The sequence below is a fragment of the Penicillium canescens genome, assembly GCF_028828765.1.
Source record: "Penicillium canescens strain IBT 15451 chromosome Unknown utg000011l_segment0_segment0, whole genome shotgun sequence".
NCBI lineage: Eukaryota > Fungi > Ascomycota > Eurotiomycetes > Eurotiales > Aspergillaceae > Penicillium > Penicillium canescens.
Genome location: NW_026703973.1, coordinates 585772 through 602634, shown reverse-complemented (window position 1 = coordinate 602634; position 16863 = coordinate 585772). Strand labels below are relative to the sequence as shown.

General features: G+C 50.0%; 6 protein-coding genes across 6 annotated transcripts; 4 read left to right on the top strand and 2 right to left on the bottom strand.

Annotated features, from left to right (window-relative positions):
* Positions 1-137: 137 nt before the first annotated feature.
* Positions 138-2019, top strand: N7446_012957 (uncharacterized protein; the record flags this gene model as incomplete). The annotated part of the gene is made up of 2 exons (XM_058521699.1): positions 138-361; positions 450-2019. 2 exons carry the CDS (start codon positions 138-140, stop codon positions 2017-2019), a joined length of 1794 nt encoding a protein of 597 aa, XP_058365176.1.
* A 1708-nt stretch (positions 2020-3727) lies between these two features.
* Positions 3728-5731, bottom strand: lcb2 (putative serine palmitoyltransferase 2; the record flags this gene model as incomplete). Its single annotated transcript, XM_058521698.1, has 1 exon — positions 3728-5731. The coding sequence occupies one exon, from the start codon at positions 5729-5731 to the stop codon at positions 3728-3730; it is 2004 nt and encodes a 667-aa protein (XP_058365175.1).
* A 1066-nt stretch (positions 5732-6797) lies between these two features.
* On the top strand, positions 6798-8948 carry N7446_012955 (acetoacetate--CoA ligase family protein; the record flags this gene model as incomplete). The annotated part of the gene is made up of 2 exons (XM_058521697.1): positions 6798-7022; positions 7098-8948. 2 exons carry the CDS (start codon positions 6798-6800, stop codon positions 8946-8948), a joined length of 2076 nt encoding a protein of 691 aa, XP_058365174.1.
* A 329-nt stretch (positions 8949-9277) lies between these two features.
* Positions 9278-11349, top strand: N7446_012954 (mitochondrial-processing protease subunit alpha). The gene is made up of 2 exons (XM_058521696.1): positions 9278-9448; positions 9510-11349. Exons 1-2 carry the CDS (start codon positions 9347-9349, stop codon positions 11163-11165), a joined length of 1758 nt encoding a protein of 585 aa, XP_058365173.1. The 5' UTR covers positions 9278-9346; the 3' UTR covers positions 11166-11349.
* Positions 11350-11494: 145 nt separating this feature from the next.
* N7446_012953 (mitochondrial import receptor subunit TOM22) lies at positions 11495-12395 on the top strand (the record flags this gene model as incomplete). Its single annotated transcript, XM_058521695.1, has 3 exons — positions 11495-11603; positions 11840-12129; positions 12345-12395. The coding sequence occupies 3 exons, from the start codon at positions 11495-11497 to the stop codon at positions 12393-12395; spliced, it is 450 nt and encodes a 149-aa protein (XP_058365172.1).
* An 887-nt stretch (positions 12396-13282) lies between these two features.
* On the bottom strand, positions 13283-15464 carry N7446_012952 (uncharacterized protein; the record flags this gene model as incomplete). The annotated part of the gene is made up of 5 exons (XM_058521694.1): positions 13283-13297; positions 13352-13604; positions 13669-14476; positions 14535-15125; positions 15194-15464. 5 exons carry the CDS (start codon positions 15462-15464, stop codon positions 13283-13285), a joined length of 1938 nt encoding a protein of 645 aa, XP_058365171.1.
* Between the last annotated feature and the right edge of the window lie 1399 nt (positions 15465-16863).

Sequence of the window (16863 nt, the reverse complement as noted above, 5' to 3'; positions counted from 1 at the left end):
TTTTTTCGGCATTCCTTATTGAAAACTCGAACAACGACCCCGTGTCGCTTCGTTTTTTTCTCGTCGTCCGTCCTGTAGTGGTGTTTTCACCTGTCCATTCGTTTTGAATTACTTTTTATAAACATACCATCGCAATCATGATGGTCCCTGCCCGTTTGATGTGGCTTGCCCATGTCCTGCCAGCTGCTGCTCTTACTATCACTTCGCCGCAGACGACCCCTGCCGCCGTGGCGTCTACTTCTACTTTGACGAGCTGCGGATCCGGAAACTTGATTGAGAATGGCTCTTTCGATGATACTGATATTGAATCTGGGGCTACGTGGACAGTCCTTCCTGGTGGAAGTGTCCAGAACGGTTACTTGTTCGTCCCTCATACATGTTCATACTTTGATATGGATATCAACCCTGCTGGTCAAGCATGTTATACTAACATAACGTCCCCAATCTAGACACTTGAACTCGGAACAAGTCAGCTCACAGACTGTCATGCACCATGCCATCTCCGGTGCGCTCAGCGGACAGGTTTACAAGTTCTCTATGGATTACCGCCAGACAGCTGGCCCCAATGGCCTAGCGTCTACTTGTGATGTGGAGATCATGCTCAATGGCGCTACTGTTGATGACAGTACGCATTCGATTAATCCGGAGTTCGTGACCATCTCGAAGGAGTGGACTGCTGATGGTTCGGATGTTGATGTTATGATCCTGATTGAGTGTCCTAATGCTGATGCCTCGTCGACTGTTGTCGATGTTGATAATATTGTTCTAGAGGGTGTTTGCTCTTCGGCTTCATCTTCTTCGGTGGCTGTTTCGACTCCTGTTGCCTCTAGTGTGCCTGTTTCGACGCCTGGTTCTCCGTCTGCGTCTTCTTCTGCGTCACCTAGCTCCCACGGCTCTGAATCGTCAAGCAGCGCCAGTGCTGGTGTATCCAGCAGTCCAGTTGCTTCCCCATCCGCTGAGCCCAGCTCCAACGGATCCTCGTCGAGCGGAATTAATACCACCCCGGTTTCTGTCCCTTCGTCCTCCCCTTCATCTTCCGTCCATATCACCGTCACCGGACCTGCAAACACTGCCTCTAGCAGTGATGTCCAGTCCTCCGGCGCCGGCCAGGCTACACCCACCCAGGTCACCTCCTCCCCTGCCGGAACTCCTACCCAGGATATGACCACCTCCACTGTGTTTGAGACCCGTACTGAGACAATCACCGCTTGCCCTTCGACTGTGACCGACTGCCCTGCCACCGACAACACTACTTACATTACCACAGAGACAATCCTAGTCTCCACAACCGTCTGCCCGGTCGCCGAGAGCAGCACCACAACCACCGCTGCTGTGGACGCGCACACTACTGGCGCAGCTGGTAACGGCAACGGCAATGGAAACGGTAATGGTAGTGGTAGTGGCAACGGCGAGGTCTACACTACTTCAACAATCCTCTCAACAAGAACTGTAACCGTAACCGAATGCCCAGCCACTGTCACCGACTGCCCAGCCCGCGACAAGACGACACACGTTAAGACCGAGACCCTCGTTGCCGGAACTACTACTGTCCCCGTTGGTATTAACACTGCTGTATCGGCTTCGACTACGACTGCTATTGGTGCTGCTCACACTTCATCGGTTCCTGTTGCTACTACTACCGTTATTGTTGGTACTGAGACTAGGACTTCGACGGTCTTCTCTGTTGTTACTGTTACCGGTCCAGCTACCGGTGGTGCTAGCAGTGCTATTGAGACTGGTGTTTCTGGATCTGGATCTGGCTCGGGTGCCGGTGCTGGTTCGAATGAGTTGACTGTTTCGACTTCCTCAACAGCTAAGGTCTCGCCCATCGCCTCACCATCCGGTGCTGCCGGTGTCGGTGCTAGTGCCGGTTCTAGCTCTAGCGCTGATGCCGGTACCACCGCCAGCACCACTGCTAGCAGCAGCCCATCGCCTGTATTCAACGGCGCCTCGTCGCGTACCATCTCCGGTGCTGTCTGTGCCCTTGGCGCTGTTGCTGCCTTTGCTCTTTTCCTTTGAGTGTATATATTTGAATGTGCCGGATAGATGAGCAATATCATCCTATCATGCTGCTTGGTTGAGGCTGGGCTTGGATTACTATAATTATGAATTGATTGACATTGATATTAAGATCGATATTGATATTTGGTCGTCATGATAATGTAATGAACGCTCCTGAAATCTCACTTCCGGGGTGAATATATTGTAGAAGCACCCAACATCGAGATATTGGGCTACCGGTGAGCAAGTAGGTATGCTTTGTACAGAGGGAGATTGTATAGCTCTTAGAACCAATTATACCTTAGCACTCTATATACTGTACGGCTAATCATCGCGTTGAAACCTGCACAGAATTGGGGCAATAGCTGTATTACATAGATCTTGCATGGTAAACCGTAACTGTATAGCTCAGTCTGTGGAGAATAAAGAACTCCAGGTCAAATGATAGAAGACTTGTAGACCGCTTTCATAACGCTATGCACGTCGAGGTAGGCACTGGAGTGGACATGCATGTAGTAACCGCATCCATAAGAGGCCCATCCTGCCCTGATCTTACTTGACTTTCTATGACAAGCATCTAGCCTGAAACACAAACCCCGAATCATTATCTCAAAGCCTGAGCACAATGCCAGGTACGCTGTACTTCTGTTTATCGATACGATTACCGAGGGGACATTACATTGACTAATACGGTATCTACACTCTTCCTTTGAATTCACCACTTTCCAACTCCACTTCGATGATCACGACAGAACAGAGAGGAGTGGACATACAACAGAGGCCATAAATGTGTACATAATGCCATGAAGTATTAGATAGTTTCTATACGAAAGCCTCGAAGCGAGCGTACCGTTTTATATATTGTTTTTCGCCCTACTTTAGCCTCTATGCTTTCATCTCTTTTTCGCCTATGTTGAGTGCCTCGGGTTAATCATCTAGATCATGTAAAGGTGGGAGAGGGAAAAGACTTATGACCCTTGTTGTACAAGCTGCGTATAAAATAACGTTAACTTATTAGATATATCCTAAAGTCCGTGGTCCCATTTCATATCTATAGCCAAAAAGAAAACAAACATTGAGCACGGAGAGAAAGGGTAAGCAAAAAGAAGAGACAAGAAGCGAAAAAGGAGCCAGCCTTTGCCCTGCACGCGAAATGATACTTATACATAATGTGCATCGAAGCAGGGATACCTGCTCGACAGTCCCGGATTCTAGGTCTGTGTCTAATGATGTGAACACAAACATAAGAGTGGGAAGCTGAATGGGCAAGGCAGTATTAGGCAATATCTTAAGGTTAAAAGGGGGGACAATGACAAGAAAGTAGTGACACGTGGACGAGATGAATTGTATGGATGCAAGAAAGGGGAAAGGAGCAAGAGTGGAAAGATGATGTGGGGAGAAACGAGGCATATCCATTCGTTGCTTGGTAACTCATGACCGTTTTGGTTCTTTTTGCTTTTTCATGGTTTTTTCCTTTTCTCGCTTTAGACATCTGAGTTCAGTTTTCATTTCCTGCTTTAGTGCGCGCGCCATAAGACAAAAGCCTAATGGAAAACACGGGAACTCAGACAACCAAAAAAACCAAAAAGGAGCACATGGAATCATGACCGTGACACGGCGTGACCAGCACCAACCGCGCTCGTGAAGCAAACTCTGCCTGAAGACTCATCTCAGAGCTGTACAACTCAAGACAACATCACGTCGACTGACAGGCGTAACAAGTCAATTAAAACAAGGGAGATTTGACATCCTGGACACCGCGGCGGATGACATCCTCGATGCGCCAGCGAGGAGGGGTGAGGTGCTCTGAGCGCCTGCGGTGCCATTCCTTCTCCATCTCTGGGGGAGGAGCAGATTGTTCGGCGGCAGGGAGTGCACCACCAGCAATACCAGTGGAGAACTTCAGCTGGAGGACATTGCCAATTTCGTCACAGGCAGTCAAAACACGGTCCAGGTCCTCCTTGGTGTGGGCCGCAGAGACACAGAAACGAGCACGGGATGAAACCAGAGGAGTAGCCGGGTAGCCGACAACAACAACGGAGATCTTGCGCCGGAGCATCTCGTGGGAGAATGCAGGCATTTTAGCCGGGTTGAAGAGCAGAACAGGGATGATTGGCGAATCGTCGTGGCCGTACACTATAAAGCCAAGACGCTTCAAACCCAGACGAAGGTATCGCGAGTTGAAGGCCAAGCGCTGCAGTCGCTCCTCACCCTGGCCGGGGACCATCTCACCGCTGATGATACGCAGAGCGGAGGCGATCTGGGAAAGAACTGCCGGTGCGGGTGACTCGCCGTAGAAGACACCAGGGTTCGTGGCTCGGAGCTGGTCGATCATGACCTTGTCTGCGGCAATGTATCCACCGTTGGCACCGAACGACTTGGTAAGTGTTCCCATGAGAATATCCACCTCGGCGGTATCGATGCCGAAGTAATCACAAACACCGCGACCATTGGGACCGATGGCACCAATGGAGTGGGCCTCATCAACAAACAGGTTGAACTTGTAACGGCGCTTCAGTTCCACAAGGCTAGGAAGATTGCACATGGAGCCTTCCATCGAGTACAGACCCTCGACCACAACCAGAATCTTCTTCCACGGGCGGTGAGTACGAGGCTGACCTTGAGAGATAGCTTCCCGAAGCCGTAATTCGAGATCCCGCATGTCATTGTGCTTGAACATGGCGATGGATGCACCGGAGAGACGAGCACCAAAACGGATCGAAGCGTGGTTGAGTTCATCGGAGATCAGGAGACAACCCTTGGAGACGAGGGCGGGGAAAATGGTGGCATTGGTACCGAATCCCATGGAGAAAACCATGGAAGCTTCCTTACCAACAAACTTGGCGACCAAATCCTCGACTTCAATGTGCATATCCTGGGTGCCGGATTCCGCGCGGGTACTTGGGGCTGTGATTCCGTATTTCCGGATCGACTCCTCCGCCAAATCGGCACAGGGGCCTTCTGACTGAGCGAAACCAAGGTAGTTGTACGAGCTCAGGTTCAGTGTATCGGTCGTGGTACCGGTCAAGTAAAAGTGCTGGTTGTGGTCATCCGTGGCCCGGTCGATCAGGGTCACAGTTCGGCCGGGAACACCGGTAATGGGGCGTTCGAAGCAGTCATTGATACGCAATTTTAGACGACGCACGTAAAAGTTGTCGAAATCGCTGTTGAGAGCACCGTATCCATTGCGAGGCTTGAGGTGGCGGTAGTTCTCTTCCCGGAAACGCTTGCCGAAGAAATCACGCACGTGTCCGAAAGCAATTAGGATTAGGTAACTGATATAGGTGGTGAGGAGGTAATAATAAGGCGGCTCGTCCATCACCGGCTCCGGGAAGGCACCACCAGGGTGCCGACTGGTGTACCGGTGACTGGGGTGACCGATCTGACCAAATTGGGCATGTTGCTTGGCCTGCCGACGGGCCTCCTCCGGAGTTGGGGGCTGGAAGAGAGTCTTGGGAAGCTCGTCCATGTTTAGACTATCCGCTGTAGCTGTTGATAACGATATCGTCGGTAAGGACAGTGATGCCGAACTGATCGGCGGAGAAGTATTAGGTTGGGAGTGCCCACTTGGCGTCTGTTCCTTGGACTTGGGAGAGACCGAGAAGAATTGGGACAGACGATTGGACTTGACCGTGGGGGCCTTGGAGATACCGCCCTTTCCCGAAGAAGGCGAAAAGGACGGCGAGGTGGAAGTGTCGTTGGAGGAGTTGCTGCTAAACCGACGAGGCATCGCAGGAAACAGCGAGTTTCTCAGGTGAGGCAGGTACTACCGGGAGGATCTCTAGCAACCAGCTATCTGAAAGCAGCAGTTAGTCGTCCAAGTCTGCGTGATGCGCCAGGTAGGTTCAAGTCGAGACTCGAAAAGTGTCAGACGTACTTTGGGGATCCGAGGACTCCGGTTGAGCTTGCAAAGCTGGGAAAGCACGTGGAATGGGAAGAAACGAACAAGGGGCAAACAGCCCTACGTTCAAATGACGAAAAGACCAATCTCGAAGGGAAACTTGAATGAGGTTCACAGTCGTCAGGAGAGAGTCTGAGAAGGTAAATAAGATGAGCGTGTTGCAAGGCCTCCTGGTAATTGCGAAATACAGAATACACGTAACAGTACAAGTGATTGGCTGACTACCTGGGAAAGGAGGTATTATTACATCATAATACAAGTGCAATTTTTCACACTAAGTTTTCGGCTCCGAGTCTTCCCCTGACTATTCTGCAGTATACTATACATACATGTTGGTGCTAGTTAATGGGTAGTAATAGACAGCAGATAGTAGACAGTTGACAATAGCTTCTCCTTCTATTTCTCCCAATTGACCTTGACATTGACTTATAGTAATGACGTTCATGGACGAAAACGTAGATAGTAGACACCTGAGGCCTCCACTGTCACTGTCACTGTCACCATAGAATGTGACATATCAATGTCGATATGCGTATGGAGACCCTGTAGAGAAAAGGTCTCCTATTCATACTTCCCACCCGTGGACTACGGATAAAGTGCCGCGGAGATCGGCAACTCAATACCCGACTATATCCGCCTCCCTTGTTGGGATATCTGCATCTGCATGGGATTTACTCTTTGCATGTCAAGCTTGGAAAACCCCTGTCAAGCCTATCACAAGCTTCAATCCATCCATACATTAGATCGGATCCAGTTGCCACTTTGCTCAACAGGTATTATACTGTTTACACGGCATTCGAGATTGATTGAACAATTTCGCTGTTCAGTCTACTAGGATTCTCAATCCCCCACTTGATTTCACATTGTGGGCATTTCGACTACAATCAGTTCAATCATGCCTCATATTCAGAGCCTTGACCCGGAGTCGAAAGAGCTCTGGCGGCCCTCTGCTCCGGAGTCAACCCAGATCTATGATTTTATGACCAAGGTCAACAAGAAGCACGGCTTCTCCCTGGATGATTACCAGACCCTCTGGAACTGGAGTGTCTCTGAACCAGGTCAATTCTGGGAAGAGATTTGGCATTACACGAAAATCAATGCCCACGAGCCATATCAACAAGTCAGTAATACCTGTTAACCCCCGCAATGACTAGGCTTCCCTGCTGCGTCGTCACAATGCTGACCCTCTCTATAGGTGCTGGACACAAAAGATGTGTTATTTCCCAGACCTTCATTCTTCGAAGGTAGCACTCTGAATTTTGCCGAGAATCTCCTCTACCCAGCATGTGAGCCGGATGAGAATTCCGTGGCAGTAATTAGCGCCACCGAAGCAGCCCGCGAGTCAATAACGTGGAAAGAGCTGCGAGAGCGAGTTCGGCTATGCGCCAACGCCCTGAAAGAAGCAGGCATAGTGACTGGTGATCGTGTTGCCGGCTTTGTAGGCAACCATGTTTACACGGTGGTGGCTATGTTGGCCGCAGCCTCGATTGGTGCCTATTGGACTGGGGTGTCTCCAGATACCGGTGTGCATGCAGTTCTAGAGCGCTTGAAGCAGATTCAGCCCAAAATCCTCTTTGCTGACAATGGCTCTCTCTATAATGGTAAGGTGCATGGCTCGCACGCCAAGGTGTGGGAGATTGTCTCCGAGTTGCCAGATCTGGAGCTATTGGTGCTTCTTGTGACTGCTCCGGAATTGGAGGTCAACCTTGATGACCTGAAGCCTGCCAATGGGAAGTCAATGGTCTATGGAGATTTCCTTGCAAATGTTCGGAACTCACAGGCGCCACTGGAGTTCGCAAGCTTGAAGCCAGAGCATCCGGTATACATCTTATACTCGTCTGGTACCACCGGCGCCCCCAAGCCGATTGTTCATGGATCTTTGGGTACATTGCTACAGCACAAGAAGGAGCATCTTCTCCACTGCGATATCCGTCCTGGCGATCGCTTGTTCTACTTCACAACAACCACCTGGATGATGTGGCACTGGCTAGTTTCCGGATTGGCCAGCGGTGCAACAATCGTCCTTTACGATGGCTCACCATTCCGGCCATTCGACATTGAAGGTGGCAAAGGAGAAATGGCGATGCCTCGACTGATTGAGGAGCTTCAGATCACACACTTTGGCACATCTGCCAAATACCTCTCCTTGCTTGAGCAGGCTGCTTTGAATCCGCGCAAGCATGCCCATCGGCCAGTGTCGCTCAAGTCATTAAGAGCCATCTTCAGTACTGGCTCCCCATTGGCGCCGTCGACTTTCGAGTATATCTATTCTTCTATTCATCACGATATCATGCTCGGCTCCATCACTGGTGGCACAGATATTCTTTCTCTGTTCTGCTCTGGATGTCCAATTCTCCCCGTCTACAAAGGAGAGATCCAATGCCGTTCTTTGGGCATGGATATTTCAGTATTCGACTATGCCGGGAATGATATCAGTGAAACCGGCGAGCCTGGCGATCTGGTCTGCGTTACACCTTTCCCCGCCCAGCCAGTCATGTTCTGGCCACCCGGGCCGGCTGGTCTGGAGAAGTACCGGAAGAGTTACTTCGACGTCTTCGGGCCCAAAGTCTGGCACCACGGTGACTACGTGCGCTTGAACCCCCAGACTGGCGGCGTGGTGATGCTGGGCCGCAGTGACGGTGTTCTTAAGCCCTCTGGTGTCCGATTCGGCAGTGCTGAGATCTACAACATTCTCCTCAAGCATTTCGCCGACGAGGTCGAAGACTCTCTATGCATTGGTCGCCGTCGAGAGGGCATCGATGCAGATGAGACAGTCGTTTTGTTTGTCCGTCTTGCTTCCGGCAAGTCTGACATGCCGTCGGACCTTGCCGCTCGCATTCAGGCTACTATTCGAAAGGAGCTTAGTCCCCGACATGTCCCTGGTGTTATTGATGCCTGCCCTGAGATCCCTGTAACGTCCAATGGCAAGAAGGTTGAGAATGCTGTCAAGCAGATATTGTGCGGACTCAATATTAAGATTGGGGCGAGCGTTGCAAATGCTTCTTGTCTAGATTGGTACCGGAACTGGGTTTCGCAATACCCTTAATTATTAGATGTCTGTTTAGATCCAAAATTGACGAGACTGTTATGTTCTATCATCGATGGTACTAAATGTCATCAAGGCTCCGTGTGTAAATTCGAGACCTCACATATTGATAAGCAAGCTGCACCTGCACTAGGGAAGTCTTTAAGTAAAAAAATTATGATATGAAATCGAGCCTCAAAGTCATAGTATATAATCAACTATCTCGAACAAAGTTATTATTAATATCACGAAAATCGATTCGATGTTGGAGGATCATACAACCGATTATCTAAGCATTTTCGGATCAAGGCTCCATTACGATTCTTCGCTGACAATCTACATCACCTCCCCCGGAATTACCAGGTGTACCAAGCAATCTCAATTTTGCGAGCTGTCACACCTGTAAATACTCAAACATCATGCGCCGCACAGCATTGCGGGCCCTTGAGTCCGCGAAGCCTCTGACTCGAGCTCCTCGCTCTGTTTCAAGAAGCTTCTCTACTGCCAATGAGTCGGCCAGGGTAACTAATCGCCTACACATGCACCTATGTTCAAATAACTAATGTATCCTTTTATCTGCAGGATCCTGCCGACCTTGAACAAATTACCACACTCCCCAATGGCGTACGCGTTGCCACGGAATCATTACCGGGTCCCTTCGCGGGTGTCGGAGTCTACGTCGATGCCGGATCCCGTTATGAAGATGCCAGTCTGCGCGGTGTTAGCCACATCATGGATCGCTTGGCCTTCAAATCAACCAAGTCTCGTAGCGCAGATGATATGCTGGAGACTCTTGAGGGCCTGGGCGGCAACATCCAATGCGCCTCGTCCCGCGAGTCGCTGATGTACCAGTCTGCCAGCTTCAACTCGGCAGTTCCTACCACACTCGGTCTGCTAGCAGAGACTATTCGGGATCCTCTCATCACCGATGAGGAAGTGCTCCAACAGCTCGCCGTGGCGGAGTATGAGATTGGCGAAATTTGGGCGAAGCCTGAACTTATCCTCCCGGAGCTGGTGCACATGACCGCTTTCAGCAACAACACCCTCGGAAACCCTCTCCTATGTCCCGAGGAACGACTAGGCGAGATTAACAAGGCAGTGGTGGAGCGTTACCGGGAAGTGTTCTTCAACCCGGACCGCATGGTCATCGCTTTTGCCGGAGTTCCCCACGCCGAGGCCGTGAAGCTCACCGAGCAATACTTTGGAGACATGAAGGCGAATGACACCAGCAAGTCCGAGAGCCCCGTGCTCTCTGGCTCCGGAATCGAAACTTCGCTGTCCAACTCCGAAGAGGCTGCCCAGGAGGGACAGGTTCCAACCGTTCCTCAGTTCACACCCTCATCGACTATCAGCAGCCCGGCTGCTTCCGAAACGACACAATCCTCGCTTTTGTCGAAGCTTCCTTTCCTCAAGCACCTTTCCTCCTCCAAGAACCATGCTACAGTCGAGCCCCTTCACTCGTCCCTAGTTGAGCCCTCCGCTCTCAACCTGAGACAACCTGCTCACTATACTGGTGGCTTTATCGCCCTCCCTCCGATTCCCCCACCAGCGAGCCCCATGCTTCCTCGGTTGAGTCACATCCACCTTGCGTTCGAGGCCCTCCCCATCTCCTCGCCTGATATCTATGCCCTCGCTACCCTCCAGACCCTCCTTGGTGGTGGTGGCTCTTTCTCCGCTGGTGGACCCGGAAAGGGCATGTACTCGCGACTTTACACCAACGTGCTGAACCAGCACGGTTGGGTCGAGAGCTGCATTGCTTTCAACCACAGCTACACTGACAGCGGAATCTTCGGAATCTCTGCCTCGTGCAGTCCCACCCGCACAAACCAGATGCTCGAGGTCATGTGCCGTGAGCTTCAGTCCTTGACTCTGGACACTGGATATACCGCTCTCCAGGCGCAGGAAGTCAACCGTGCAAAGAACCAGCTCCGCTCATCGCTGCTGATGAACCTCGAGTCTCGTATGGTCGAGCTGGAGGACCTTGGACGCCAGGTGCAGGTCCACGGTCGCAAGGTCGGCGTTCGGGAGATGTGCGAGCAGATTGAGGCTCTCACCGTTGAGGATCTCCGCCGTGTGGCTCGCCAGGTCTTTGGTGGCCAGGTCCACAACAATGGCAAGGGTACTGGCCAGCCTACTGTTGTACTGCAGGAAGGTGAATTGGAGGGCTACAAGCTGCGTCCTTTCCCCTGGGAAGAGGTGCAGGAGCGGATTTCCCGGTGGCAGCTTGGCCGGAGGTAATTTAGTTCAACTATGCCTCGAGGCCAGCTTGTAGTCGGATATAATGGGTCATGTAGGAAGTCGCATCTAGAGGATGATATGTAATTATAGAGCATGACCAGAATATCGACACTGTAGAATACACCCCTCTTTTTATAAATATAAACAGAAAATACACCGAACAGTCCATGCAATACATTGAAACGCGAACATGACATCGTTATATGTGGGTCCAAGCTCCTCGCCGCTTTTCGGCAAAAAAGTCGGAGCGATTCGCAGAGAGACTTTCCATCATCAACCATCACCTTCAACTCGATCCCCTCCGTTATCCCTATCCAACACCGCCCAAAATGGTCAAGCTCACCGAGGTCGAAGATGAGCACTTCTCCGAGAAGCCCTCCACCACCAAGGACGATGCTCTCCTGGTCTCCGACGATGACGAGGACTACTCAGACACTGGTTAGTATCCCGGATTCACGCCCATACCCTCTACCCCGGAAACTCGCATCGCGCCATTGTCATCTACACAATGTCCAATTGCATCCCTGCGGGAAGACTTTTCCCGTTCTTATCTCTCTCGATCATCTTTACCATCGCCCATTTCAAACCCTCCCAAACACGCGACCCAAACTGGGAAATGAACACATCTACCCGCGAATGAACACCTATCTGACAAGACTCTCAATGAACCACAGACTCCGAGATCTCCAACGATGAGGACGTCGAGCTCGATGCCGAGTCTTTGTACGAGCGTGTCGCCGCCCTGAAAGACATGATCCCCCCTTCCGCCCGCCGCACCATCACCAACTCCGTTTCCTCCGTCACATCCCTCACCAAGTCTGGCCTGTCTCTCAGCGGAAAGGCTCTGTGGGTTATCAGCACCAGCGCTTTCTTGCTTGGTGTCCCTTTCGCGCTCGCTTACGCCGAGGAGGAGCAGTACATCCAGATGGAGCGTGAGCAGGGTATGATCAAGGGTGCTAACGAGGTATGTTTACACATCTGTCCTCTTCTGTCTTTCTTGTTATGATTTTTCGGTGGTTGTCTGGAATTGGCGGGATTGCCCCGGATTTCGATTCGTGTCATCTGCGCAAATGACACGTGCAATTGCCTCGAGTATTTTATTATGGAAAAGAAATCATTTTCATCTCAAGTTCCTGTGGCTTTGATCATGAAAAAGTGTGCTAACTGAAAATGAAATAGATGCTCACCCCTGGCGCCGAGCTCGAGAAGCAAGCTCAACCCACTCTGTAAATTAATAACACGGAAAACAAAGGAACTGGCAACAGACCGTGCGACCCGACCTCCAACGTCAATAGTTGGCAGTCTGGAAACAGCACAGCCAAGCAGTTTTCAGGGACGACAGGGAAACCTCGTATATACGCAGCGAGAGCACATCCCCTTCTGGTCAAATCTCAACCGAAGGGATCCGGGAAGGGCGATCAAGAGAATCGTCCTTCCAGCTGTCTTCTTGTCGCGGCTCGCTTTTTTCGGACCTTGTGTGTCATGCCTTTTTTTTTGACTCTTTTCTATCTCGCATCTCATGCCTTTTGACATTTTGGCTCCGGCAGCTTATGCATGCATGTATTTGTACAACCCCAGTCATCTTCCTTCTTGTTTCTCTATACACACTTTTTTCCTTCTCTACTGTTCGTCCGCATGTTTAAGTAATGAAAAATGAAGGGGGTTTTGTCATGGCAATTATCTTAACTCCTCTTAGATATGTAATGATTGTAGAAGAGCTCTTGATATGTAGATAACTAATTAGACTAGAATACTATCCATGGCTCTGGGCCAAAGGACAATGCTCCAGGTAGCTAGCTACCAATGCAGTAGAAACAAAAGGGAAACCGCTAATCGAGGGACCATGTGCTTGCTAGCTCTAAGCAAACCTAGAGCAAGTCCGACGCTGAAAATGAACAGAAAGGGGGGTATCATTAGGAAAGGGGCTGAACAAAAGAAATAAAGATTTGGTCTCCCAAATCATGCAAAGGGAAGCGGCGCAACCAACAAATCAGTCAGGGGCCACATCCATGTCGGCATATGAATGCCATTCGAAGATGTGTAGCGTAGAATAGCATGCACATTCTTCTAACCATGAAAACCGTGAAACCGTGACACCAGATGTGATAAGAACCATCTCAAGCATAAATAGACTAGAAAACAGATCAGCAAACAGTCCTCAAAAAGGCATGGAATAAAAGACACACCTCTTTTTCGCGCGCAGACCGGAGACTGATATGGAAATCGCGCCAAAGGCCATCGACTATACCACCCGCAACCATCGCATCAAGGACACCATTGGCATTACGTGTCTTCTTTTTGGCGCTCATACCATTCCGCTTGAGAATCTCGTCGTCTGCCATGTGGCCCATGCCATCGAGATAATCGAGAACCCATTCGTTGAGGTGGTAGCGCCAGTGCATGAGGGTGTGTGCGAGTACAGCTCTGCCCTTGCATGTTCTATCGAAATGGTTAGTGAGATCAGGACGTGTCAAGATTATTCTTCGACGTTGAGGATACTTACCTTCCTAGGTAGAAATGGGTACCCTCGGATGGAATAATATGACCATCTCTGTCTCGGTCGTGGCCATAATCCTCGTTATCGTCATCCTCCTTCGACTGTTCGTCAGTGTCGTCTTCGTTCAGCGGCTCCAGTGTCTCCAGGGAATAGGCTTTGCCGTATAGCGTTAGATCAGAGGACGCAGGGTGACCAGAACGTCTACAAGCATCGCATGGATGGTCCTCTTCCGTGGGATAGGAAGTGATATCCATAGACGGGCGAGCTTGAATGGCATAGATGAACTGAGGACTCCAGACCGAAGAGATGAGCTGGGAGCCAGATCGACCCTTGACTTCGTCTTCCAGTTTCATGAATGCCATCTTGAACATCGGGTCTGAGCGAGGGAAGGCCGGGTTGAGTTTGTTCTGGACCATCCAGTAGACCACATCGCGGAAGTAGTCCTTTGGCTGTTTGTATGCGTGTCGGGTGAATTCAAGCGGAATGCCCTCGGTTGGAACGCCGAGGTCGTTCTGCTCGTCTTCGAGGACAAAGTCGTCTTCGTAACGGTCCAAGTCTTCGTTGGCGGCAATGGCAGATTCCACGTCGCTGTCCACATCATGTTGCTGCCAGCTGATTTTGCGAGTGGATGGGCTGATTTGATTGCCGTTTCGGTCGACCTCTTGGACGCCTGAACCGGACTCTCCCTCGGATTCCTCCTCGCTTTCCTCTTCTTTCAGACCGGCTCGTCTGCGCCGGAGGGTTTCGAGATGTTTCAATCTCTTGTCTCGGGCAGATTCGGCAACATGACCACGTGTGCGGCTCTTTCGAACAGCTATACATGATTCACGTTAGCATAATTCAAGCATATTCATACACCGGTCAACTCATACCTGAGTCTTGGAGGTCCTCAAGATCCTCCGCGATATCAAGTCTGGCCTGGTCCGAAATATTGCGCGGAGTTCTTGGGGTTTGAGGAGTGTGTATATCTTGTGCACGCCTCAGTCTCTTCAGGGGCGAAGACCGAATCGGTTCGTCAGAGTCATGATCCTCTTCTTCGCTGGTTTCGATCGGTATTCTTCGCTCCTGGCCACGTCTGAGTCTCTTCACCGCTGAAGACCGAATCGGTACGTCGGAATCATCATCTTCTTCCTGACATGGTTTAACCGGTGTGCTTTCCTCCTGGTCAGGCTTGCGCTTCCGGACAGACGATGGGATGATTGATTCGTCCGAGTCACTTAGCAAGGTAGGTGAGCTTGTGGCCTTGCGCTTCAGTTTCTGGCGTGAGCTAGACAGCTCCTCCGAAATGCCTGTGTTTCCACTGTCTTCGTGCGAAGATTGCAGTCCTCGCCCTGATTTCTTCGAACTCTCGGACTTGTTGAATTTTGACGGAGTGTTGTCTAATACCACTTGCACGTCTGATCGAGCACCTCGCTTTCGCTGAGAGACGGGAATTTCGTCATCGGAGGATGGTTCTGGTTCGTCTGTATAGGCAGTTCATCTGGTTAATATTGGAAGCAGGCCCTGTTGTGGACATAGACGAAATGCTCACTCTTGATTGTTCCGCTGAACTTCGGAGCAGCCTGTGTAGCCTGGGTGGGAAGTCGGGATTGCTTCTTGGGCTTTGCTCGCTGGTTGGACTTGGTCCCTGTTGCGCTGGACTTGATCTTGTGAGGTTTTGCGCGATATATCCCTGAGCTTGGGTTGCCGTATTGGAGGGTGGAATATCGGCTGCTTTGCTCCGGACTCGCTGCACCAGAAGGTGCCGCGGCCGAAGCAAAGGCCAATCGCGTCTGCTTTTTGGTCGTTTTGCGCGGTGCCATCGTATTTCGGCGTTTTCGGCGTTTGCGGGATCGAAGAGGACCGGGAGCAGTCTAGTTGCTTTTATATGTAGCAATATCAAAAAACAACAGCCATGTTCAAAAAAGGTTCGGTATAACGCTGCCACTGCGGGGACTTTGTCTGGCGCGTTACGGCGTCACGAGAGCACGTGATCGATATCCTAGTACATGGGGAACAATATAGAAAGCAGCAACTATTCCCAACTATTAGGTGCATCGGTTCCTCTATAGGAACGTACCACAGGCTTTCAGAATCTACGGAGTGAAATTGATTGTGTAATGTTAGAAAAATGTTGCGGTCAGTTCCCGCAAGAAAACACGCATGTACATCTGAACATTTTCTCAGATGAAATTTAAAGTATCTCTGGTAAACTTTTGCGCTCACTTCCAGCGAAAAAAAGCGCGATATCTATCTTAACATTTACTAAGAGAGAAAGTAGCCCTAGGAGACTTTTGTGATTAGTCCACATACCAAAACGCGCAACATACACTTGACCATATAGAAGTACCGTTAGGAAAATATCACGCTTAGTCCCAACGTAAGAACGCGAGATATATATACATGTACAAAGAAACAATTTTAATCATCGGACAGTCTCTACATCTACAGGCATCCCCAAGCATCCAAGCTAGTATACCGCTTCTTGCATTCTTTACGCTCTTTCCGACTAGCTGTCCAACCATTTAAAAACCTTTGTATAGACATCTCTACCTAGGTAGGGACCGCCCTCTTCCACTACAATTTACCAACAAAGATAGGCGATATGATTAGCGGTACGTACATAAATTATTATAGGGCGCCCTCACCGGATATATAAGTACAATTATATATCTATCTGCCCTATTTGGCCTAAATAGTTCCCCAACTTCTAGGGCTATAGATCGGAAACCGCAATATGAGTTTATTTTGAGCGTTTGTTTCGTGATACGAATTCTAAATATAATCAATACAAGTCATGCGAAACATGGCTCTTCATTCTCGTTTATAAGATCAGTTACGGCTACGTAGCTGACCTTTCTAGCTACCTCTACGTCGCTATGTTGTAGCCCTTAACACTAACTTACTGATAGCTCCTAACTAGGCACAGAAGGAGTGGGTGTATCTATTAGGCACCGGGAAGGTTAGTATTAGACTGTCGAAACCCCGCTCGAAAATGGCCAGAAAAAAGGTCAAAATAGAGGTCTAGAAAAGGGTTGGAGTTGGTCATTTGGATGGCGTAAAATTCTCTCAGGAAAATGTGAATGGGCGATGTTAGTATACATTCTTTTAAGACCTTAAGTCTATCCTGATTGTACTTATTTCATTCTCAATTGGAAACCATTGGATAAGTGGTGATCGCCTGGCCACATAGAACTGCAAATCAGCCCTAACTCAACCATC

Excerpts from the sequence above, each read along its gene's own strand:
- N7446_012954 (XM_058521696.1), top strand. The coding sequence starts at position 9,347 with ATGCGCCGCACAGCATTGCGGGCCCTTGAGTCCGCGAAGCCTCTGACT. Across the intron at positions 9,449-9,509 it reads CTGCCAATGAGTCGGCCAGG|GATCCTGCCGACCTTGAACA; the intron begins GTAACTAATCGC and ends TTTTATCTGCAG.